The sequence below is a fragment of the Oncorhynchus keta genome, chromosome 19 (assembly GCF_023373465.1).
Source record: "Oncorhynchus keta strain PuntledgeMale-10-30-2019 chromosome 19, Oket_V2, whole genome shotgun sequence".
Lineage (NCBI taxonomy): Eukaryota > Metazoa > Chordata > Actinopteri > Salmoniformes > Salmonidae > Oncorhynchus > Oncorhynchus keta.
Window position 1 is genome coordinate 62,937,796 of NC_068439.1, and position 24,709 is coordinate 62,962,504.

General features: G+C 42.8%; 2 protein-coding genes and 1 pseudogene across 2 annotated transcripts; 1 reads left to right on the top strand and 2 right to left on the bottom strand.

Moving 5' to 3' along the window:
* Positions 1–2,088: 2,088 nt before the first annotated feature.
* On the bottom strand, positions 2,089–5,867 carry LOC118398656 (coiled-coil domain-containing protein 25-like; annotated as a pseudogene).
* A 7,455-nt stretch (positions 5,868–13,322) lies between these two features.
* Positions 13,323–18,760, top strand: LOC118398654 (N-acetyltransferase ESCO2-like). Its single transcript, XM_035794207.2, has 12 exons — positions 13,323–13,471; positions 14,046–14,087; positions 14,190–14,974; positions 15,071–15,093; positions 15,223–15,310; positions 15,404–15,467; positions 15,628–15,778; positions 15,889–16,020; positions 16,224–16,313; positions 17,386–17,529; positions 18,000–18,184; positions 18,375–18,760. Exons 2-12 carry the CDS (start codon positions 14,059–14,061, stop codon positions 18,505–18,507), a joined length of 1,824 nt encoding a protein of 607 aa, XP_035650100.1. The 5' UTR covers positions 13,323–13,471; positions 14,046–14,058; the 3' UTR covers positions 18,508–18,760.
* Positions 18,761–19,523: 763 nt separating this feature from the next.
* Positions 19,524–23,212, bottom strand: LOC118398655 (lymphokine-activated killer T-cell-originated protein kinase homolog). Its single transcript, XM_035794209.2, has 7 exons — positions 23,045–23,212; positions 22,563–22,753; positions 22,336–22,475; positions 21,988–22,157; positions 21,241–21,370; positions 20,080–20,253; positions 19,524–19,893 (listed from the first exon to the last, which is right to left on the bottom strand). The coding sequence occupies exons 2-7, from the start codon at positions 22,739–22,741 to the stop codon at positions 19,670–19,672; spliced, it is 1,017 nt and encodes a 338-aa protein (XP_035650102.1). The 5' UTR covers positions 22,742–22,753; positions 23,045–23,212; the 3' UTR covers positions 19,524–19,669.
* Positions 23,213–24,709: the final 1,497 nt, after the last annotated feature.

Consider the following 24,709-nt stretch of genomic DNA (forward strand, 5'->3'; position numbering starts at 1 on the left):
GCCGGGTATGGTTGGCAATCAGGGACAGCTATCTATCGTTGTCTCTGATTGGGAATCATACTTAGGTAGCCTGTTTTTCCACTTTTAGTTGTGGGTAGTAGTATTTCTGTTTAGTGTTTGTTTCACCTTGCAGTACTGTTTCGGGTTTTCCTTTTGTATTCAGTTCCTTATAATAAAGATGAACACGTATCCCTCTCACGATTCCTCTTCTTCCGATGAAAGCCGTTACAAAAATACAATTATTATACCAAGACTAGCCTACAACACTACAATGCAATTAATAATTGTATTGTTGTGAGTACAAAATTCTAGGCTGCGGTGAAAATGTTATTTGAATAATGGCGCAAAAGCCCTGTTCCATTCTGATCAGCTGTGGGTCTACTCTCCAGTTTATCAGATCATCACTCTCCCAAGTCGTCCTCTAATATTGTGGCCACATATGCTCCCAGCAGACCCAGTTCTTCAGGAAAGCTTAACAGGCTCTGGCTTGTCTCCAATCCGTGAGACTATTCCTCGTGCGCCTAGAGCCTAACGCTTCAATATAGGGTAAATATTTGTAATTTAACCTGTAAACTCTGAGTGGTTGTTCTGGGCCCTGTACAGGCAATGTCATAATTACTCCCCGCATTCTTAGAGTGACACCATTAGGTAAAATATCTCACATGGTTTGAAACAGTAATTAGTGACATTTTATTTCAAATCTAGACTTTCACCAACATCTGTTTGTCGACATTGACATAGTCTATTTGATTGTGGTGTTGAAAACATAAACCATGATATTGAAGCAGCCTAAGTCTGTATGCTTTACTTATTGGTTGTGTGGTGCATTGGCACAAACTTGTTGGTGGAAAATTCTTTGCATAGGCTGATCATTGTCTGCAGCCGGCTCTGATAGTAGTGTAAATGAAACAGGCAGGGAGAATGAGCCTTCTGCATGCTTAAGTGGCAAAGTTTATATCCGAGTTTGTAAACACAAGGTCGCTACAGTTATATGTGGTTGTAAACCTTATTTTGAGTTAATTAATGGAGGGGGAGGGTGTGCACATTTTTACAGTAGGGGTGGTCTTTGTTTTAAAAAATATATATATTTGGGATGGGGGCATTTTTTAAAACATCTAACTGCCCCTTAACATGTCCGTGACCAAAGAGGATAGATTATAACTGGGATATTTAGTACAGCTATTGGTCCATTATAGACATGCACCTGAAACACGCAACAATCTGCCATCTAGTGGTCCTAAAGAAAATGGAATCGCAAAATGTGAAATAATGTAAAGGTAAATGTATCTACATTTTAGGTTTCATGTTGTTACAATGGGTGTAACATGATTTTTCTTCTTTCAAAGCTGTACATCTATGTAAATCTCATTACAGAAATAACTGGGACCTCTTCTGGGATTGACTCATAGAACAGAACTAATAAAATGAGACCAGAATATGGAATTCTGGCTGAACTCTCAATGACTCCCTTGCAAAGGAGCAACAGAACTGCCACAATACTTCAAAAGTATACAGTGTTGGCTTCTTTTTAAAGTCATACAGCTCAAGTTGACGCTACCCAAGCAGTAAATCTCTTGAGAAAGGGTTACCGATGTCAGCGCCACATATCATTATTAACCAACCAAACCATAATCACTCATCAATCATACAGGATCCCATGTGGTAATGTACTGTAACTGTTACCTAGGGTCTTCTAACACGTTACAGTAGGTCAGTTTCTCCAGGAACGGTACAATGTAGGCTACTTCTAATCAGAACTAAAACATGAGCTGCCCCACGTATGCTTGTTGTGATAAGATCCTAAACACACAACCAACTGTCAGGTCAGCTATAACTTCAGCAGCATGCCTTTATTCAACAGTTCATAACTTGAAAAATATCTAAATGCCTCATCCATGAAACAACCTTCATGGAAAACAGGACATTTGTACACTATGTTCCAGTCCTTGAAATAATACTGGCATGTGACATAAGCATAGTCAACAGTTGGTTGATAAACACAGACTGGGGCCTATAGTTACATATGACATCCTGTCACTGAGAATAACCCAGTCTTATTCATGTAGTGGCAAGCAAATCACATGCAGATTGAAACAAAGGCCTTTTATTCTGCTTTTAGAGGTTGTTTGGAGTGAAATTGTTTACGCAGATGTCAAATGAAATGCAAGTCCTCCAGAATAATTAATTCGGACACACCCCTCGTCCCTCAACCTGCTCCATGCGTTTCAGTCTGTGTGATGTGGACCAGAGGTCAACCACAGCTGCATCCACACACAGCATTGAGAAATAGAGATGTCACGCTTTATACTGAAAAACCAGCATGTGTCAATTCAATCCCAGCTCTGATCACCCAGGAAGGAGAAAGCTGGTGGTACCCATTCTCTCAACAAGCACAAACCATTCATTACACATCCCACTTCATTAGCAAAGCTATGTCAACATATTGTCTCAATAATGAACTGGGCAATTAACATACCATATGGGCAGTTCAGTTTTTGTTTAAAATTTAACTTTGAGCTGATAAACAAGGTGATTTTTATTCACAATGTCAGCAATCTTTCAATGATTTCAAAGAAACATCCAAGACAAACCTTATGCATGGATTCACGAGGACACAATTCACATGTTCCAGTCTCTGGCCAGGACAACGTCTGCAGCATTGGCCAGGTAAATTATAATTAAAAATGCACATACTCATTTAATTTCACCCATAGACATACTGGTCAGGAAACCATATATTAATTCATATCATTAGGTCAACATGCAACAATACCGAACTGGATCATAGAGCCTGTAAGGTATAGCCGTCCCAAGACTAAATCGTTGGCAGCAGTTTTCTGAGGAATCGGGGGTTGTTATTACCCTCTTGTCGGTCAAGCAGAGGATGTTCAGTGCAAGAGATCAATGCTGTTGGAATGTTATCCTTTGAAATTCAAGAAGCGTCGGGAAACCAGGCTGTTCAGAGAGTCCTGAAATTTTAGCAAAATTGGCACACGTACTGTTCTAAAAATACAGTATCGATCTATATACAATGTCAAAGCACTGTCCGGTATAACAGTGAGGGCCCAACCCAACCATGTTTACTTGCAGGTGGTGGAGTATGTCCGATATTGTCCTTTTACATGAAGTCATCCGAATCATTTCCATCCTGAAAAAGATACAATTATACATTTCAGACATAATGGTCATATTACAACACAGTCATATAACCAATTAATATGCCAGTCTATTTCTGAAAGAAGCAGACTTCACATCCGTTTAGATTGTTAATCAGCTCACCTCAGTTGTTGTCATATTGTCACTCGTCATCAGCGAAGAATAACTGCTATTAATGGACAATTACTGTGAGAGTTTATCATTCACATAAGTGACTATTCACAGTGTTTTGGGATGGCGGATGAAGAGAGGTGATGTAGCTAGGGTTGGACAGAGATAAGAGAACTTACTTGAGCTCATCCAGCTCTCTTTTATTTTTTATGCCATCTTTATCTTTCTTTTTCAGATCTTGTATCTGGGCCTTCTTCTCATTTCTCTCTTCCGTATCTCGAGACTCTTTTTCTGCTGCCAGATCAGGTTATCGCTCGTCCTTTGTTTTCTCCAACCTGTTTACAATCTCATTCATCTTCCTCTCTACTGCCACAATCTTAATCTACAAAACAGTAGACATAGTCTAAACGATCATTTCATAGATATTACTCAAATAGAACACCAATAGAAACTAAAAACATATTGACAATGAAAGCTGAGACCTATAAAAGTAGCCAAATAGATCCGAAAGTTACACAGATACATTTTGCCAGAAGAGAGAAATCACTGACCTCCTTGTGCCGATGGAAACCTATTTGGCCTACAGCCATGTCCCGTTTTTCTTTAGGTTGGCCCATGGTGACAACATTGAAGTTGTTCATTTTACATCCTGAGTTAAAAGGATATCAAAGTTTCCTGGAGGAAGTTTGTACATGACTATTATATTATTCTAATCAAACTCACCGGGCCACTCAATGTATTACCTTGGATGCTGTTGTTTTTCACAAGCTGTGCACAGTCAATCAAGACTTCCTTGGGAATATCCTCAATTGTCAGTCCCTTAGGCATTCTAAGGTACACATGGGCAGAAGAGAGTTTATCCACATGAAACCTGTGGAAATAATACAGTTACTATTATAACAGCAATAACACCTCCATACTAAAATAATCAATGACATGCATATTACCACAGCACTATTAGCTGATATAGGACTACTGTACTATTAGCCTAGCTCTAGGGCCACCTGGTGGATATTCTTCAACACTACATAGAGTAATGTATACATAGAACCAACAGTCAGACTCATCAAATGGTCAAATCCTAATAATGTATTTCATGGTTTGAGTTACAAGAAGAAATAGATATGAGTTTCTCACCAAATGTCTTCAGGCCATCCATATTTGATGAGATCTTCATCTAATAGTGAGAAAGCAGCAGAAAGTAAGCTGGGTAGTCAGATCCGACCCCGCTTGATTACAGCTGAACTAGGGTGGGACATGCCTCCTGTGTAAAGTAGTCCGCATGCTTCCCTTCCGAAACAGGTCGGAAGGTTTTTTTGGGCTGTTCGTTCACACATTCTTTCTTGAGGCAAGACAAAGTTCGGAGCCGAAGTCTACGCCCCTTCCTCGGTCACTGGTCAACATCAGGGATTCTTCAATTAAGTGTTTGTCATTGAACGATATTTGTTTTCATGCACATTTTATCGCTTGACAAATACTGCAGATTTCTTAATTTACAATAATTCTCACAATTTTGCGGAAGTGTATACTGGCTACGGCATCTGAAGATCGCTTGAAAATAGTACTGTTTTGGCTAAGGTCTTTTAAGGGAGTACGCAATCACACTTGTTACGTTTGCCAACCCAAACCATGTGGAAGCCTTAAAACACCGAAGAGCCAGCGTGAAATTTGGCTCGGAAAAAGTACCTCAATCCAGGAATGAGAAATGTGTTGTACTCCGAACTGTCCCATTATCCTAACTGTTTCACTGAGATTAAGCCACTGCTAGTTTTCCATGAAACTGCCCTTTTCGTCCACGTGCTTAGGTAGCAGAAGTCACTGAACCATTTTGGAATTGCAGTGCCAGCCAATCAGCTCCTTAATTGTTCAACGCAACGTGTCATTCCATAACGGGTTCTATGGCTACTGCAAGGTCGAAAACGGCAGTTTACTTAAACTAGCAGTCATTCAATCTTCCTGGTGTAACAGTTGAGATAATGGGACAATTTTGGGGGGAATAATGGGCCAACACATTTCTCATCCCTGGATGGAGGTACGTTTTCCCAGTCATGTCTCGCGCCGGCTCCTCTGTCTTATTCTACACAGGAAGCCTGTCCGACCCTAGTGCAGCTGTGAGCAAAATGTGTTGGATCTACTGGCTAGGTAGTCACTTTGCTACCTCACAATGCTGCTAAAACAATCTTGGTTTGTTACTATAAAAAAAACACTTCAAATGATCAGCTACTTACGTTCATATTTGTCTTTCCCCATGTAGATAGTGTAGGGAGGAGTAACAACTAAAATAAAACAACAGGCAAGGGTTAATAGCTCAAATTTTCTATATCAACAAGGCTTTGGGGCAAATTAAACAAATAATAGGTAAATGTGTCTCCAACACTTCTAGCTAAAAAGTAGGATGTGGGTAACAGAGCAGTCCATTCTCAGAATAGGACAAAAATCTGCCATTGTCCACATGATGATTATTCATCATTAATGCCTAGCTAGCTAATCTAACAAGAGCCCTTGCTCATGACCATTACACACAAGAGTCATTGGACGAAAGAGTCTTCTGTATAGGGGAGTGTTGTTAAGAGCACCAACGCTCACGGTTCGAACACACCGATTGTGTTGGGGTTTCGACACACCAGAAGTACATTCATTTCCAATGGAACGCTGCATTTTCCTTCCAGCATTGCGTTGCAGAGGCAGTTGCAGTGCGTTCTGTGTGGTGCATACGTACAGAAAGTAGCAAAATATGAATGTAGATTTTTTTTTTGCACACATTCAGTAAAAAAATTGGGATTACATAAAAACAGTTTGATTGCATAATTTCTTCAAATTTGTATTAATTTATTTGCCAAGTATATTATTTATTCGATGACATCCACACATGAATTGTGATAGCCATAGTATCATTTCCCTCCAAAATGCAGTTTTACGCTGGACGCCTGTTGCCATTGCCAAAGCTTGTAAGGATCTTTAACAAACGACTGTCCAGGGCAAGGTTAGTTGTTGAATGCACCTTTGGGATTCTGGCAGCCCAGTGGAGAATGTACCGGAGAATACTTGGTCTCAGCCCCTCAAATATCGATGCCTGCGTGAAGGCCACATGTGTTCTCCACAACTACCTGCGGAGGTCATTCCAGGAGCTGCTCCAGATGGCGATGGGCACGCCAAATGGTCACCTTCCTGATGTCACCAGGGCAGGGGCCAACAACGCCCCCAGACAGGTACTCCAGGTGAGGGAGAAGCTGACCACCTACTTCTCATCGCCAGCAGGTGAAGTCCCATGGCAGTATGCCGTGGAGTGAAACGGCTCTTTTAAGAGCCCCATAACAAAGGTTTTTTTAAGAACCAGCCACAGTTGTCCATAAAATTGCATTTTTCCCCCAGATTACTTTATGTATCATTGTCTCTCTTCATTTGGAAGCTATATTTAAGTGAAATTTGGGAGTAAAGACCACACCTTAACCCCTTCACTCGCCCATTAAAGTCAGTATTATACACACCTGGCATGGTGCACCAGGTGAGCCGGAGCACTAATTAAGGTTATACTACATACAGTTAGTATGATAAAAGGGAAAAGGTAACCTAGGGTCCATACAAATAGTACAGTTTACCACCATGTTCACTGGTCTGACAAAATACAGGTGGACAAAAAACTAATTAGGAAGAGAACGCATTTTTACTTTCATCTTGTCTTAGATCTGCAAAGGTGTAGGGAAGAAATAAGCAGATTAAGTCTAAATTAGATATTAATAAACAACTGAAACAACTGACTAAGAAAAAACAATTTAATAAGTATTCAAGTACAGGAAAGAACATGACAGGTATGTGTATTGTAAAAACGTTTAAAAAATAAAACTATTGAAAGAGGTGTGTGTGTGTGTGCGCGTGTGTGTAAAAAAAAGAATACATTTTTAAATGAATGTGTAGCCTGTAATCTGTAAGAGAACAGCAAGAGCATGTATTTTTGGCACAACTGCAGACCGATACAGGGACTACTCATAAATCCTAGACGTAGTAGGGGAACTTCAGACATGGCCATAAAGAGAGAGAGGGCAGGGCACTGGAGATCTGAGGTACGAAGAGGTGTGTCTCGGTCTCTGAGAAAAGGGGAATAATATGTAGCCATAACACAGCTAAACAAACAAATGGCCCCTGGAAGTCACGGACTAGTCGATGGAACATAACTTCACAAAAAGTTTCAACACCCTGGTTTTCAAGTGGTTTTAAATGAAAGAAATATATTGACCTTTAGTCTTGTAAGAGACCAAGAGCATCTGTGAAAACTCTGTATGAGTTTCAATTCAGAAATCTATGTAACACTAATAATGAATGCTATCCTAAGACTTTATAAACAAATGACATGTGTGAAAAGAAAGGTACAATGAGGGAGATCAAAACAACAACCAGACAACTCCTCTTCCTGTCCTTCCTGTGAGCTGGTCGGCCCCGGCAACTCTTCTCCTCTTCCTGTCCTTCCTGTGAGCTGGTCGGCCCCGGCAACTCTCCTCTTCCTGTCCTTCCTGTGAGCTGGTCGGCCCCGGCAACTCTTCTCCGCTTCCTGTCCTTCCTGTCTGGTCTTTCTCTGTCCTTCCTGTAAGCTGGTCGGCCCCGTCCTTCCTGTGAGCTGGTCCCCCGGCAACTCTTCTCCGCTTCCTGTCCTTCCTGTGAGCTGGTCGGCCCCGGCAACTCTTCTCCGCTTCCTGTCCTTCCTGTGAGCTGGTCGGCCCCGGCAACTCCTCTCCTCTTCCTGTGAGCTTGTCTGTTAAATTGACTCCATCTCTGTCAAAAACAACACATACAAAGCTCAACATAATGACACCATAAAAGGTGAGATTTATGTTAACTAAATACTGCTTGCATACTGTCCTTAGTGGCATAAATATAGGAACAGTGTGGTAAAGTTGGTAATACTTGCTGTTTACTCATGGAATTTGTATTTCAGATCAAAAGATGAATATGACAGGCAGATATTTCGATAGCAAACTGTTTTAGGATATTTTCGAACCCAGAAACAACAGCTATACATTTGCCTCATATTAATACTTTGATCTGAAATACCAATTAACCTACATGACTATACTGTAAAAATGACCTACTTTACTTCACTGTCGCACACTTATGACACTACCTGTGACGTGGAGAGAAAAAAAAACATACCATTGAACTAGGCTTTGAAAAGCAGCTGATACATTTGAACTTTGATTGCTGCTTTTCTTTGCTGAGGCAGCCTCTTCAGTGTCTGCACCAGGCTCATGGCAAAGAGGGTCTTCTTCCTGTGATCATCAGGTTGTGCTGCATCCCACTCGACGGCTTGGAGGAGCCTCTGCTGAAATGAGTTGAGTGGATCTGGGGGCTGGTACCTCCGATGATGCCTGGTGTGACGTTGTTCCTCTTCGTTTCTGTTTCTCTCCACGGCCACATCCTGTTCAACGAGGTCCTCAGTGGTCACTTCCGTGAGGTTCATAATAATCTCAGGTGGTCCTAGATCCAGAGGTGCTTCCTCCATTTCATCATCTTCCATGGCTGCACTGGTAGTGGTCATACTCATGGATGATGTTGTAGAGGGTCTCACTCCACCGGTGGAGGTGATGGTCGCCCTTGTAGATGACATTGAGGGTCTTGATGCACCGGTGGCGACAACACTTGTGGATGACGTAGTAGAGGGTCTGGCTGTAAAATTGCCACTCGTTGCCCGAGGCACAATAAATGGATCCAGAAAAGAATGTGGCAGAAGCGCCAAGGCTGCTGGCCTGAAGCTGCTGACCCAGACCTCTTATCTTTCTCTGCCCTTCTCTCTCTCTGATACCTGTCCCTGAGTCCTCTCTACTTCCTCCTACAGTCTTCTTCTACATAGACATGAACGTGATAAGCCAAACCATTACCTAGCATAACTATAGTTATTAGATAGCTATCATGGACATGTCACCTACTCTACACAGACACACAGTTAGCTGACCAAATTATCAGGGTACAGTAGTATCTACCATTTCTATTAATCTAACATACACACTCACACTCTTTCAAACATTATTATTTGGGAAAGTTATCAAGGGTAGTAACTTGCATAATTTGACTATTTCTTTCACACACACCTAATTGGCTAGGTTAGCTAGCTAGCTAACGCTAACTAGCCACATCGAGCACAAGCTCACTACTAAACTGACCTGGCAATCCTACTATCGTGGACACTTGTCTCCAAGCAGCATTTTTTTGTTGTTTATGTCCCTGTAGCTGTCAGCAGTTTTGTCAAAAAGACACGGTTTTGAGTCCAACTGCATGCGACAATTTGCAAAAGGTACCTGCATCAGTATAGTTGCCTAGGTGCGCAAAATGTAATGCAGCAGTGATGCCATAACCCAGTCGGTGTGTTCGATGCGTTATTCTTACCATTAACACGCGTCACTTGTGGTTTGGTTTTGGAAGCATAAGGAACTTATCTTTCATATCAGTGAGAAATTATTTTGAAAAAACAAAAAGGTTGAATTGATACACACCTTGATAGTGTTAGTTTTCCCACACGATCACATCTCCATGTTACTGTGGCTTGTTTACGGTAAACAGACAAGCAGCGATATGCTAATTAGCTATCTAGCGTGATCAGAAAACCTGTGCGTAAGCGTAAGAGCCAATTTATGCTTGATCCGAAAATGAAAATGTGGTCGGAGACTTCGTAAGGAGGGTGTGACGCAATTGCAGAGCCTCCAGAGGCACGCAGGGGCCAAATTGAGCTCTGTACCAATGTCCTGTGTGCCCACCGCCTCCCAAAACAATGCTGTGGGCTCAGTATAGCTCCGCATTGACATGATTGATTGATTGATTGATTGATTGATGGTAGGTGGGGGCGGGCGGGAGGTCCTGTATAAACACAAACTCACTTCCTTGACAACAGCTCTGCTCCGTGAAGCATAACATGCTGACCACACCGCTCATGTACGAGCGTTGCAAAATAAATGTACACATACATGCTATTCACTTATTGCACCCACATTGCTCACCGGCGTCAGCGAGTATCTGCGTGGGCATACGCTAAAATATAAATTTGTTCAATTTGTGACGCTCAACGCGCTGGAAGTCCGGCCTCTCCCATCTCCTCATTGTTTTTTGAGGATCATATACACCGAAGATTACGTATGTAACCACGGTTATGTGAGCTATATGGATCACTCCAATATATTGATATCACTCTGCAGCGGAGGGATACATCCGAGGTGAAGATTTACTTCCGTGTACACCCGTGACACGGCTGGGGTTCGCCCCTATATATAGACATCATGGCCGTGACATATATTGGAGTGATCCATATAGTTCACATAACCGTGGTTACATACGTAACCTTCATTATGTTTCACTATATTGGATCACTCCAATATGTCGGTATACCAGTACCAGATTAGTCGGTGCTAGAAGGACCTGGCAAGCCAGAGTCAAAGTCCCAGAGCGGGACCGAGACGCTGGGGCAGTCAATGTGGAAGGGTGGGTCCCGGCACAGTCCCCGGAAGGGGAGGCGAAGCCCAGGACCGCTGAACCAACCGGAGAGGGAGGTTCCACATTTACCCAATATCTTGCAAAGGTGCAAGAGGAAGCCCAGCTGGCCGCAGCACAGATATCAGCGAGGGGCACTCCTCTCAGTAGAGCCCAGGACGCAGCCACATCTCATGTTGAATGTGCCACCACAGATCCCAGCACTGGCCTGCCAGCCAGGCAGTATGCTGTCGTAATTGTGTCCATGATCCAGTGAGACAAAGAGCTGGTCTGTTGTTCTCACTGACCGTGTCCGCTCCCCATAGGCAGCCAGTGCCCTCACAAGGCACAGCATGCCGGACGGAGGCCCAGACCCCCCCGCGGGGGTCGTAAGCAGACAGGATAAAAAGAGATGTTCACATGTCTGTCTGACAGAACCTTTGGGAGGAATGGAGGGTTGGGGCGGAGAGATATACTCTTCCCCCCAGGGTCCATCCGGTAGCACTCAACACTTACTGAAAGAGCATGGAGCTCACCCACCCTCTTCATGGAAGTAATCGCTACCAAGAAAACTACCTTCATAGAGAGGTGTTTCAGGGAGGCTGACTCCAACTGTTCGAAAGGCTGCTTTGTCAAACCTGCCAATACCACATCCAGATCCCATCTCGCCATTGAGCAGGTCCTAGCTGGACGCACGGGACGAACCCCTTTCATAAACCCGGAGACCAAGGGATGGCGCCCCTATGGTTTCTCCATCCACTCCACATGGCAGGCAGATATAGCGACCAAATACCCTCTCAGGGTAGAGGCTGCCAAACCCTCATCGAAGCGAGACTACAGATATTGGAGGACATTACTGCACCCAGCATTACTCTGGTACAACCTCAATACCAGTACACCAAGAGCAGAACAACCGCCAGAGCAACTGGTATGCAGCAGATATAGCCAGCGCCCTTGCGCTCTGCATGGTGTTCATTACACCTTCCTGTAGTCCTAACATGGACCATTCAGTGGCCAAGCCCACAGACTGAGGCGGTGCGGCCTTGGATGCCACAGAGTTCCCCTGACCTGAGACAGCAGGTCCGGTTTCAAGGGAAGTTGCCAAGGTGTCCCAGACAACAGGGACAGGAGAAGGCTGAACCGGGGTTGTCTGGGCCAGTATGTGGCCACCAGCAGCAGACAATGCTCTGCCATCCTGGTCCTGTCCAGCACAGCCTGGATCAGGGGAAAAGGGGGGAATGCGTAAGCTCCAGCCCTGGCCAATCGTGAGCCAGAGCATCCAAGCACAGAGGTCCTGGTGGCTCCGGCATGGAGTACCACAGGTGGCAGTGTGCATTGTCCAAGGAGGCAAACAGGTCTACTTGCACCCTCTCGAATTTGTCCCACAGGTGCTGCACCACCTGGGGATGTAGGCTCCAGTCTCAAGGTGGTGGGCCCTCCTTCAAGAGCATATCTGCTGCCACATTTAGGATGCCAGGTACGTGCGCTGCGCATAGAGACACTAGACGTCCCAGAGCCCAAAGAAGGAGACCGGGAGAAGAAGCAGAGGAAGGGTGTCACAAATGACCTGCTGGGGCCAGCCTCTCCTCTGGCACCCCCAGCGCATGGGTCCCCGAGGCACGTCCCAATGGCAGTGACGGTGGACACCATCATACCTGTCACAAAGACAAGCCATAAGCTCAGCCAAGCCAACAAGGCCACGGAGCCCTGGGAGAGCTTATGTCGTGACCCGCTTGGAGGAATAGGAACCCGGTGAGGGATAAATTACTCAGTACCTCTGCAAAAATCAGGGAAGACCCACGTGGGAAAAACAGGCTGTTGCTTCACCTCACGATGTGCCCCTACCCGCACGAGGCGATGGGGCAGGAGATGGACCCCACCGTCGTTCGGGTGCAGGTGGGTGGCAACAATCCGTCTGCCTTGGACCCGGGGCCTGAGGAGGCGATATGAACCGTCTCAGGGTCTCCTGGTATCCACAAACCTTATCGGTCTGCTCTACAATGTCAGCCCTGGGGAGCAGCTGGAAAATGGGATTGGGCCAGCCAGACATGGATCTGTGTATAACTGCTACAGTATGTGTGTCTATTTTTTAATTTGAAGGAGTCTTTCTCGCTGATCAAAGGGACATATGTTTCAAATGCCATATTGCAAACTATGATTATTGACGTTTCAAAACGTTAAAACAGCGTCGGGATTGTAGTTCACATGAGCCAGTCGTGGGCGAAACTAACGTTAATGGCTGAAAACTGTAGGGAGAAGGCACAGACTAACGTTTCATCTGCTGGCCTGAATGTAAACAAAAACAAACTATTTAGATTATTTGACATGAAAGCTCTCTCACAAGACATCAAACGTTGCTCGTTAACAAAACGATTCAAGAAGATTCTCTAGTTAGCTCATCTGCTAACTACCTAACGTTAACTAACTATGTACGGGCTAGCCAGCTTAAAAGACAAGCTCAGCTTCTCACCTGCACTCGTGAAGTAAAACACCATCCTGCATGAATGGAAGCAACTTTTTCAAAACTGAAAATACATGTGCATCATAACAAGATAAGCACAGAGTTCGTGATAACTGTGCTGAAAGTTGACACGGAAGTCGTCGCTGTTTCCGCTTAAGTGATGTTGGGTAACTGTTTTGCAAAGAGGCGCGCGCTATTCAAAACAGTCTGAAAGAACCGCGGGGAAACAGAACGCTGGTTGTGGCAAGTTCCACAACTTTCTAACTTTGTTACGTTTTGGATAACGTCTGCTTGGTATGTGTTTGTGAAAAAACAATGTATTTGATTAAAGTCAGTTAGCAAAAGTGTTTAGATGGCATGACGTTTTGATTTTGAAAGTCAGCTACTGTTAGGGTGTATTCATTATGTTTTGTAACCGAACCAATCGGAACTGCAAACGGAGCGAAACTGCGAGGGACCTACCGTCGTAGCAAAACTTAAACGGTTCCTGTTGCAAAACAGGCATAATGAATACACCCCTGTGTGCACTTCAACTCTGTACGCTAAATTAGCTAACTATTAAGAATCCTGTCAGGCACAAAAACGAGTATCTAGCAAACTTCTAGCTAAAATTAGTTTAGTAACCAGACAGTGTTGTAGCTGGGTAGTTATGGCAATCCATGATGATCCCTCCAAATATTATTCACTCAGCCACTGAACCCTGGCTGGCAGAGACTGCTGTCTTCACAAATATTTAGCGCCAAGATATTTAACAATAACTGTTCAGTGTTTAAATTACATTATGTTTGCATTTCAATTATAATGTATTATTGTTGTTATGCTAACTGATTACGCATGGTTCATTTACTGATGCTATTTATTCTTCCAGTGAAGTTAGAAACATGATGCCTAGTACTACAAGGAAGCACAGGTGCGTTACAAGATGTGCATTAGTCCATCATATGTGTTAAATCAATCAATCATGCATATAACATTGACTAACATCCTTATTATTCTACTACAACATTTGTAGTCGCCCAGCCGAAAGACCTGTCAAGGATGGAGGATCTCCCCTGAAAAGAAAGTCACCCCGGCTGCACCAGTCTCCACTAAAGAAGATGTCAGCCAGACACCAGGAGAAGGGGAACTGCCCATCCCCTCAGATATCACCAGCTCCATCTCCCCTAAAGATTGCTCAGAAGAGAGCCTCTCCATTCCAGCCTGCTGTGGTTACAGGGTCCTTCTATGGTAAACGCAAACCTTTGTACCTGACACCCCTGGAGAGGAAGACGCTGAATGAGACCAAATCACTGCCAAGGCTGACCACTGTGGATCCGTATGGAGGACTGACGGATGCTGAGAAAAAGAGGATGATTAACAGTAACAAGGTCAAGAAAGTGGCCGCTGTACACAGAATGAAGACTGGCTTAAAGGGAAGCGGCAACTTCAAATCAAGCCTGATCAATTCCTCAAAGCCTAAAGCACCCACCAGCACAAAGCAAGTGGAGCCGAAAAAAGGCATCCCCTTGACCTTTGGCGGTTTAAAGTCTAAGCCCAAGCCTAAGATCTTCGTTGGGGCTGCCTTTTTCAGCACAGGAAAAAAGCCAGCCTCCATGTACAAAAAGTCTGCCCCGAAATCTACCAAGCCAGCTTTGAGTTTTGAGAAAACAAATGCTCTGGTTCATGCGTCAGAGAGAAAACAAGAGAAAAAACAAAAAGCCCCATCTCCAAAGCGATGTGCTGTTGTAGTGAAGAAACTGCAGGAAGAGCTGCAGTCTCCACCCAGTGTCCAGGATTTGCTAAAGAGTCCAGAGTCAGGTGAGGCCCTGTCACCCAGAGCTACAGCAGAGAAATATGGCATGACCAAGGATGTCAGCATTGTGTTAAACATATCTTTGTCTCCCACATGTTCAGGATCCCCAGAAATAAACACTCAGGTGAGCTGTTTATCACTGGAAACGTGTTTAGCCTGATTCTCAATGTCTGTTAATCCTGTGGGGAAATAATTAACAAAGCATAGTGTATACATACTACATTTTATTATATTGTTCTTTCACTGTTTGTAGGAGGACTTTATCACGGATGCAGGCTCTCATGCAGTGTTTGATCTCAGTGATATTAGCCCATTAACCTGTATCAGCAGTCCAGTCAAAGGTTGTTTTTTTTTGTCATTGGTCAATTATCATTCATATGTTTTTACTTAAAATCAAATGTCTTTTTCATTTATGATTTCTCTCTCCCCTTTAGACTCCTTAGCCGATTCTGTAGAATCCTCAGCTGTGTGTGCAATCTTTGGATCTGAATCAAAGAGGTAGGCAAAAACCACTTCTGTTTATTTTCAGCTAAAATGGTTTACTGCCTTCCAGGGAGGAAATTATTTACAGTCTCGCACGTGGTCAAGTATTAGTAACTCTGTAACACTATACGGGAGTGTATATGCATTTATTATAATGTTTATTTTCTCCCTGTAGGCCCCAGAGGAAAGCAGCTCAGGCCTCTCTAATGAATTGCAGCACCCCCTCTTCCCTTGGTCACCCCATTCCCTCTGCTGCTAAAGAGAGGAGAGCCAGGAAGAAGAGAGACATGAATAAACAGGCTGAGGCTGATGATCAACTCATCATTGTAAGTAAATCCTTTGATGGACAGATTAATGAATGGAAATGTTGATGATGACTGTTACCTCTCTCTCCCTGCCATATGTGTGCTCTGCTAATGCTCTGTGTTTACCACAGGATGCAGGCCAGAAGCAGTTTGGTGCCACCACGTGTGGGTCATGTGGCATGATCTACAGCGCAGACAGCCTGGAAGACAACTTCCAGCACACACAGTTCCATAAGCGTTTTCTGGACAGTATTAAGTTTGTGGTGCGTACACCCAGGCGTTTCCTCTCTCCTACTGATGTGTACACATGGCCCTAAGGATGTTGCTTTTAGAGTGGCTCATTATTTTTTCCACAAAAGCTTAGCCAAATCCTCTGCCATGGTTTAGTGGGGGCGAAATGTAACTGACCACTCCTCTCTCTTGATTTCTGACGGCTGCTTAATCAATGTTTCCTTCTCGTTCCCAGGGCTGGAAGAAAGAGAGGGTGGTAGCAGATTTCTGGGATGGAAAAATCATTCTGGTTCTACCAGATGATCCAAAATACGCTGTCAGAAAGGTACAGTACTTGCACTTCTCTTAAATAATTCCCTTCTAAAATGGAAGACCCACAACCTTCAACGGAGACAGTTTTTGGACACTGGGTTGAACATTGGTCTACAAAACTCCTTGCGCACATTCATGGCCCCCAGTAACAGAGACAGCAAAGCAACCCCACAGCATTATCAAACCTCCCCTTTGTTTGATTGTAGGGAGGGTGTTATTTTCATTGAATGCTTCATTTGGTCGTCAGTAAACGCTGATTGTTATTGTGTTTATTTGGTCCACAGAACATTTCCCCAGGATTTAGGCTTGTTTAGGTGGGTTTTTGAGAAGTTCAATAAAGCTTAGATGTGCCTCGGTCAGAGTGTTCCTATGTTTACCAACGGCCAAATGAAGTATTCAAAGAAAAGATCACCATCCTCCCAGTCAAACATGGGGAAGGTTTCGATAATGCTGTGGGGTTGCTTAGCTGCCTCTGGTCAGCAGATTATCAAGGTGTTTTGGATTGCAATGTTCAATCCAGCGTCCAAAAAACGGTCTCTTTTGAAGGTTGTGGGTCTTCCATCCGGGCAACAACCCCAAACACACATCAAAAGCACAGAATTGGTTCAAGAAGCACTGGACTGTTCTGTCATATCTATAACCTATGGTGAGAGCTGAAAACAGCAGTTGGTGGAGGGCATAACCTCAAACATTGAAGAATTAGAGCAGTTTGCTGCTTAAGAGTGGGCCAAATTGCTAGTAGAATGGTCCAGCAAGCTCATTGATGAACAACTGCCAACAAAGGCTGTGCAACCATGTACTAGCTAGGGTGCCAATCATTTTGTCCATGCCATTTGTCTTTATTTTCTCAATTTAAAATTTGTAAACTTAAGTTTACAAAAATACAATTGTTTCTGCAATGTTGAGGTGTGGGGAACTAAAGTTTGCAACTTCAACTTATTTCAGAAGAAATTGTGAATTATTTAAGAAAAGTGCAAGGATGCCAATATTTTTTCTCACAACTGTATCAATCACATCAGTTTGTGTTTATGCATTTGGTGTGAATGGAATTCTTATCCCACTTGTTCATGCTTAATGTTTATCAGGCAGAAGATGTGAGGCAACTTGCTGACAATGAGTTGGGCTTCCAACAAGTGTCCCTCAGCTGCCCCAGCCAGACTAAAACCTATCTGTTTGTGAACAGTGACAGGATGGTCGTCGGCTGCCTCATTGCAGAGCACATACGACAGGTAAAATCTATTTTCTCCAGTGCTGCTAAACTTTTGCGCTCTGTTCAAATGTGTCATGCTCCAAACATGGTAGGTTTTTCAGTAATGGATCAGGAGTATTCTACCCGACTATGGTGATGTAAAGGCCTGTGATAATGTTAAAAGATTAAGTTTGATTTATCAAGAAATTAACTAATATACGCTCAGATAGAATCAGACGTGAGCTTTTGTGCACGGTCAGTTCTGCTATCAACTCTGTTCATGAGGGCCAGTGACGGGATGGTCATCTGATGCCTCATTGCAGAGCACATATGACAGATAACTACCAATAGGGGAGTACTCAAGGAGATTCAATCAGGTCTTTGTAAACACACTTGGTTGGTTATTCTCACTTTCTAACTAGGTGTAGTTGGTGAGTGGATTGCTATCTTACAGGGATATCTAGCTGAGTGACTGATGAATGATTGGGCTATCTTGCCCTTTGTTTCCAGGGCTTCAGAGTGCTGGAGCAGCCAGAGCAGACTAAGGACATGACCAAGGAGGATTTCATGGAGCACCACAGGGTCTGGTGCTGCTCTATCACCCCAGAGAAGGCCATCTGTGGGGTCAGCCGCATCTGGGTGTTCAGTCTGGCCCGTAGGAAGGGCATCGCCACAAGGATGCTCGACACCGTCCGGTAAGAGAATTATTACAGGTTGGGTAGTGCTAACGACTTGAGATAAATGGATGTTGTTAATGTAAGGGATGTGGTCTGCACAACAATGGAAAATGTGGATAGCTACTGGTTTGAGGGTGCATTCGTTGTTATTCCTGATTTAACCAGGAAAGGTCATATTCCATTTTAATGAATGTATTTGTCATTTCAGAAACTCCTTTATGTATGGGGGCCACCTGACCAAGGAGGAAATCGCCTTCTCTGACCCTACCCCAGACGGCAAACTGTTCGCCACAAAGTACTGCGAGACGCCTGCGTTTATGGTCTACAATTTAATTGGTTAAGGCTGAAATTACATTTGACATATTTTGGTCCTTTAATGAGTATGTGTTAAACGTAGGAAAATATACATTTACATTATCACACTGTCACCACTTAAATGGACATACATGCATAATTTCTAATCACACATTTTAAAGCCCATTTCATAGAGAATGCTAAACTGGACAATATGTAGTAACTTACTTTGAAGAGATGGTGATTGATCTCTTCTACATCTTGTACATAGTTTGAATAAAATCTTTACCTCTTATCACACTTCAGAATCATAATTTCTTGGAAAATACATGTCATGCTGCGGTCTTGTGAAACAGGTGCATTTTGGGTAGAGTAGTTTGTCAGCAATAGAACTAACCGTTATGTGCTGCTGCTACTTACAGAAATACATTGAGCTAAATATCTGTACTGAGCAAAAATATAAAACGCAACATTCAAAGATTTTGGGCTGGCGTGGTTACATTTGGTCTGCAGTTGGTACTTATGGTAGCGAAATTGACTTTCCCCGGGAACAGATTTGGTGGACTTTCCTACAGTCAACATGCCTAGTGTGCACTCCCTCAACTTGAGACGAGACACGTGTTGCAACAAAACTGCACCTTTTAAAGTGGCCTTGTCCCCAGCACAAGGTGCACCTGTGTAATGATCATGCCATTTAATCAGCTTCTTGATATGCCATACCTGTCAGGTGAATGAATTCTCAAAGGAGAAATTATCTAACACATTTGTGCACAAAATTTGAGAAACTTTGTGCATGTTGCATGTGTTCAGTGTATTTAACAGTTAAGTTGAAGATACAACTTCAGTCAGGCTAGTCTTAATGACGATGAGCATCTAAGCATATTAATTTAATTGCATGATCATTAACAATCTAACTGCTTCAGCTGAGAATTCCTTCCTCTATTTTACATTACATGTTCAGTTTCAGATTGTGCTGCACAATGTATGCCCACATCAATTTGACATGAACACATGGCTACACATGACACTAAAATGCTGAAGTATTAGTCTTTAGAAAAGCAGCTTCTTTAAATGGTTTATCAATTTACGGAGACATTTTGTTTACTACAATTCACCAAGTCAAGACAAACAGGAAAGGTTTCTGGATACGAAAACAAGACTAGTCAACATTACAGTATGGTTTGAATGAGATGAGACTAGTCTAACTGATCAGTCTATGACAATGACGTTGTCCGCCTGCATGTTGGACTCCAGAACCTGAACTATTTGGGCAGCCGACGGGCGTTTCTGTGGATTCTCCTCCGTGCAGAGCCAGAAGAGCTCCACCATTCTCTGGTAGGCTCCCCCAAGACTCTCAGAGTCCAGCGCCGGTCGGGTGCCCAACCTCTCATAGTAGGAATCCTCATCAAAGTCATCCTCGTCCATTGAGACATCTAAAAAGAGAAGTAATTTTACAATAAACTTTTATATTTAAGCAATCATTGAGCAAGTGATATTGTTTGACAAAAAGTGACAAATCTCAGATCTTATGAATTATCTAAAACAAGTTAACGTAAGGGAAATAGCCTTTTAAAAAGAGCTCTAGGTTCAAATACAGCCAGAGTAAGAACTCTCCTTACCCTCCTCCTCACTGTTCTCAATCTCCAAGTGAGGCATGGCCAGAGTCATCATCTCCCACAGGGTCAGTCCGTAGGCAAAGATGTCTGCCTTGTCCGTGATCACGCCTCCCTCTTCCAGAGCCTCCTTGGGCTTCCACGGCTCAGTGCCAACGTACTCTGCTTTGGGGTTACTCACTGAGAGAGGCAGAAACAGGAATAGGTTTAAACACGTTATACAGTGATTGAAGCCAGGGTTTTTCGGCATTTAACGAGTTCTTACATTTGACCAACAGTTTATTTGTGAGTATTTGTGGTTCTCAGAAAATCCCAAAATAGAATGTAAAGATCTTAAAGTTGGGAACATGTTTAAGAAACTATTGAAGAATAAAGAGGAATGTATTTGCTTTGAAGCCTAAGTAACAGAAATTGAGGTTTTGTAAACATTTTTGATCCCCTTTTATTTTTCTTGCCAGTGTTAACATCTCTTAACTATAATTAATCACACATTGCTCAAAGCATTTACAAGCAAGCTGCATGAAAGGGTGAAACCATTACCAATTTTAGTCTATAAAATGATTAATGTGCATTAAACAAAGTTCTCGTTCTTCTGCATTTGGTTTGAGGTAAACTAAACTCTTATTGCATTTCACTTGACACCCGGAATGAGTCACTTTTGCCTAGGCCTAAAAGCCTATTTCTGAAATACAAGAATAGATAAACTTGTATTGATTGTGCCCTTTTCATTGAGAGGTTCCATGACCTCATGAAAACAGGCATTGTTTACATGGCAAACCACCTGTACATTGTTACTCTATACCCCTCCCTACAGCATCACTACCATGAATTCCCAGGCTGTGTTTATGAGAAAGCCCTTGGCATTCGTTCCATTAGGCTCATGACATGAGTGCGTGCAACATTGTGAAAATCATCTACAGGCTACATTGCAGGAACAACAGAAGTTTGGTATTACTCCCAGAGTCCTAAACCAGGCTAGTAGGAATGTACTTTGTTAAAGTCTAATCAGTGTTTACACCAGACTAATTTCTCAGGTTCACACTAACAGTGAAAAGGGCAGGTTGTCTGACAACATGGGGAAACGAGGCCTAACGACCAAAATACCAAGTAATGCCTATTTTCCACAGTGTTTAATTGGATGCATTCAGCTCAGATGGTGACATCTACCTTTCATATTCTCATCCAACTGCAAGGAGACTCCCACATCGCAGATTTTGACGGTCTCAAAGTCACCCTTGATGACAACATTGCAAGACTTCATGTCGCCATGTAATAGCTTCTTCTCGTTGTGAAGGTACTGGAGAAAGTGGAAATACATTTCAGTGTTCCCTTCCTATACTTCTATAACAATTGTACAGTCATGTGTTTGACTCACATTAAAAGACGGAATAACATGAAGCATCTGGGAACAATGAGAGGGAAAGAGAAAACAGGAACATTGATATTTAAGGGGATTTTCATGGTGGCTTTTAAAGTTTATTTGGTCATAGCTAGGCAATGAATTAAAGATATCTACACTCAGCAGTGACACTTAAAAAAAACACCCCCTCAGGGGATTACAGAACATTTGAAATCGTGAACCTCAAATAGTTTTTGTAATAACACCAATAGAGGAGAAACTCAAAGACCCTTCACCACATGTCTGTATTCACATCAGAGGATGATTGAGTTGGGGAAAATGTATAAAAGCAATCTTCAATTACATTTGCTTACATTAGCCGACTTCCCCAAAGCACGAGAAATGAATAAAGGCCATCCATATCAATTAGCCTATCGGTATAATCACATCAAAGCCTATCCAGTTTACAGTAATCCTGGTATTACAGCTTTCTGCGTACATGCACGCTCAATTACCCACCCCTTCCAGACCTAGACCAGGTGTAAACTGGGTTCAAAAGATGAGTATGAGGTTACCTGTAGGCCACGCGCCACATGCAAGGCCACTTTCTCAATGGTGGCAGCTGGATAAGCCTTCAGGCCCTCCTCTCGTCGCCACTCTATCAGGTCATTCAGGGACTTCTCCCCACCATACTCCATGGCCAGGCACTTAGAGCCATCATTGGCAGTGGTGAAGGCACGGAATCCTGTCAAATCATATGGCTGTTAATACAGATATCAAGAACCAAATATTGCATGGACTGGGATTTGTTCAACACAATCTTTATAATATGTACAAGTACGGTAGCCCTTTTCGTGTAGAGTATAGGTCATTACACTGTAAAAAAATAAATAAAATAAAAAATAAAACATTTTCATTCTTACCAACAATGTTTGGGTGTTGCAGGCCTTTCAGGATATTTGCCTCGTCACAGAGTCGTCTCTGGTAGACACCCACCTGCTTTGAGGCACATTTGTTGTTGATCTTTTTGACAGCCCATGGAGACAGGTTCAGTTTACCAACTCTAAAAAAACGAGCACATGGGAACATGGTCATGACTCGTGGCACACCAAAATCATGGGTGACATTGAAGAAGCTAAACAAAACAAACCTGTTCATGAGATACACATTCACCCCAGTTCCACATCCCAGTTTCTTCATGAAAGGGGAGGCAGGGATGGTTATGGGAGTTCTAGGACTGGCAGTGCTACCAGAGAGAAGGCTCTTCACCCTGTCTGGTTTGCAGGGCGTCTTGAATCCATTCACATCACTGGCAATAGTGGAATCCATTCTTTCCTAGATCTGTGAATAGATGTAAAAATAATTGTTCACAGCTGAGCTAGCTAACGTGTTATCTAAGGCTAGGCCACTGATCTAGACGAACTTTTTCCCATTCATAGACGGTAATGCCTTAATAATGCCTTAACAGTAAGTTACATATTCGGCTAGGCTAACTTCAACAACCGTCAGTGATCTAACGTTATCGCAGGGACCCAAAGTTAGCGATCATGCTAATTTACTCAAACGCACGATTATGATCGTTTTATGTAACTAAAGCATAATGGGATAAATTCACTCATTATTATTTCTTACCAATTTCTGTCTTGTAGCTAGCTATGTCTTCATCACAAAACCTGCAGAAAACGCGCCCAGCCTTCGTTCAAAAATTGTTTACGTAGGTCAAGTACAGGCGCGCTAGAAGGACAAACGGCACGTCTGTCAAATGAAAAAGCGTTTTAAAATATGTAATGAAAAGAGAAAGTGGATGCCTAGTCAGTTGCACAATTGAGTGTATTCAACCGAAATGTGTGTTCCGCATTTGTAACCCACACCCTCTAAATATGTAGCCCGTAGATATATACAGTGATTGAGCCACAGGAGGTTAGTAGCACCTTAATTGCTCCGTTCCAGCCATTATTATGAGCCGTCCTCCCCTCAGCAGCCTACACTGCTCAGATTGAGCCCACCAACTATTTGAAATGCAGGTCAGTGGCATGGACACACTGGTGTATAATATAATGTCATGATGTAGCTAATTGTGCTTCTGGTTTGATTTAATAATAATAATAATAATAATAAATAAAAATTAAATTAATATATATATGCAAGTAAAATACATGTATTACACCAGCAGAGGGCAGGCATAGGAGCTAAATAGAGAGGTATGTTGTTTGTGTGGACCTTCAGTCTATGTGGATGGTGGATACATGTAGATGCACCAAAGTGCTTTAACCTACATTAAACATCTTACAAACGTATAGTGCATGTCATCACCACAGGTTATAAATTGGTAGATGTGACCACCAGTGGTGTGTTGAGCAAGGAGGATGGTCCTGTGGTACCATAATATATCAGATTCCAAATCAATGAAGGCCTACTGTAGTGCACTTAAATGTGAGATTCATGCAGAGCCAACTTGTCAAACCCATGTTGCTTATCTCTCTTATAAACAACAATTATGTTCAATGCATGAGACTCTTTTTTCTTGACTGATATGGTGTGTGTTCTAAGGGGAGAAAATATATGCAAATGTTCTGCACTCTCTCACAGACTGTTTACGCAAGTTTAAAAAAAGTTTATTTATCTTACATTTTCATGTTTGGGGCCCAAACCCTGGACTCTAGTGGCAGAACAGATATCCAGATTTTCTGCAATCCCCTGTTTAATTTGTTATTTAACCAGCCACATTTGAGCAGATGTCTGCTGCAGCCTGCATGTGTGTCTGAAATGATCCCAAACACAGTTGAGGCACACGTGTCTTACCCAATTTCTCCACATGTGCATAGCTACACAACATCCCCATAGCAATGGGCAGAACATGCCCCAGCCATACTGCCCTTCCAGGTGGTACTGCATGCTATTTAATCACTGGTGGGAACCATTTCAATACCCTAGTTGTTTCCCCTCTTTCATTCAGCACTATATTGTAGAAACATAGTTTAATATGAAGACAGTGCATTGTTGCTACATGTTTTGGTTGTTTTTATAGACATATGTGTTCCTTGGTCAAACCTCAGTGTGGGCTCTGGAGGGGAAGAAAGAGCTGTCCTCAGCTCTGCTCAAATTGGGTGGAATTAGGGAAATCCACAATTTAATCACTTCATACATGTTTTCAATGTCAAATTTTGTTCTGTATACATGGTTTATTTGTCCATGGTTTTACTTGAATAATCAACTGCATTTTGACAATTTCTTGCTTATTGTTTAACTTTTTATTTGGATCATATCCAGTGTGCATATGTTAATCAATTCTGTATA

Bases quoted from the DNA above. Each gene is read 5' to 3' on its own strand.
- LOC118398654 (XM_035794207.2), top strand. From the start codon at position 14,059: ATGATGCCTAGTACTACAAGGAAGCACAG. The intron at 14,088-14,189 runs GTGCGTTACAAG...CAACATTTGTAG, and splicing joins AGTACTACAAGGAAGCACAG to TCGCCCAGCCGAAAGACCTG. The intron at 14,975-15,070 runs GTGAGGCCCTGT...CCACATGTTCAG, and splicing joins GCTAAAGAGTCCAGAGTCAG to GATCCCCAGAAATAAACACT.
- LOC118398655 (XM_035794209.2), bottom strand. From the start codon at position 22,741: ATGGATTCCACTATTGCCAGTGATGTGAATGGATTCAAGACGCCCTGC. The intron at 22,476-22,562 runs GTTTGTTTTGTT...TCGTTTTTTTAG, and splicing joins AATGTGTATCTCATGAACAG to AGTTGGTAAACTGAACCTGT. The intron at 22,158-22,335 runs GTAAGAATGAAA...ATGATTTGACAG, and splicing joins GCAACACCCAAACATTGTTG to GATTCCGTGCCTTCACCACT.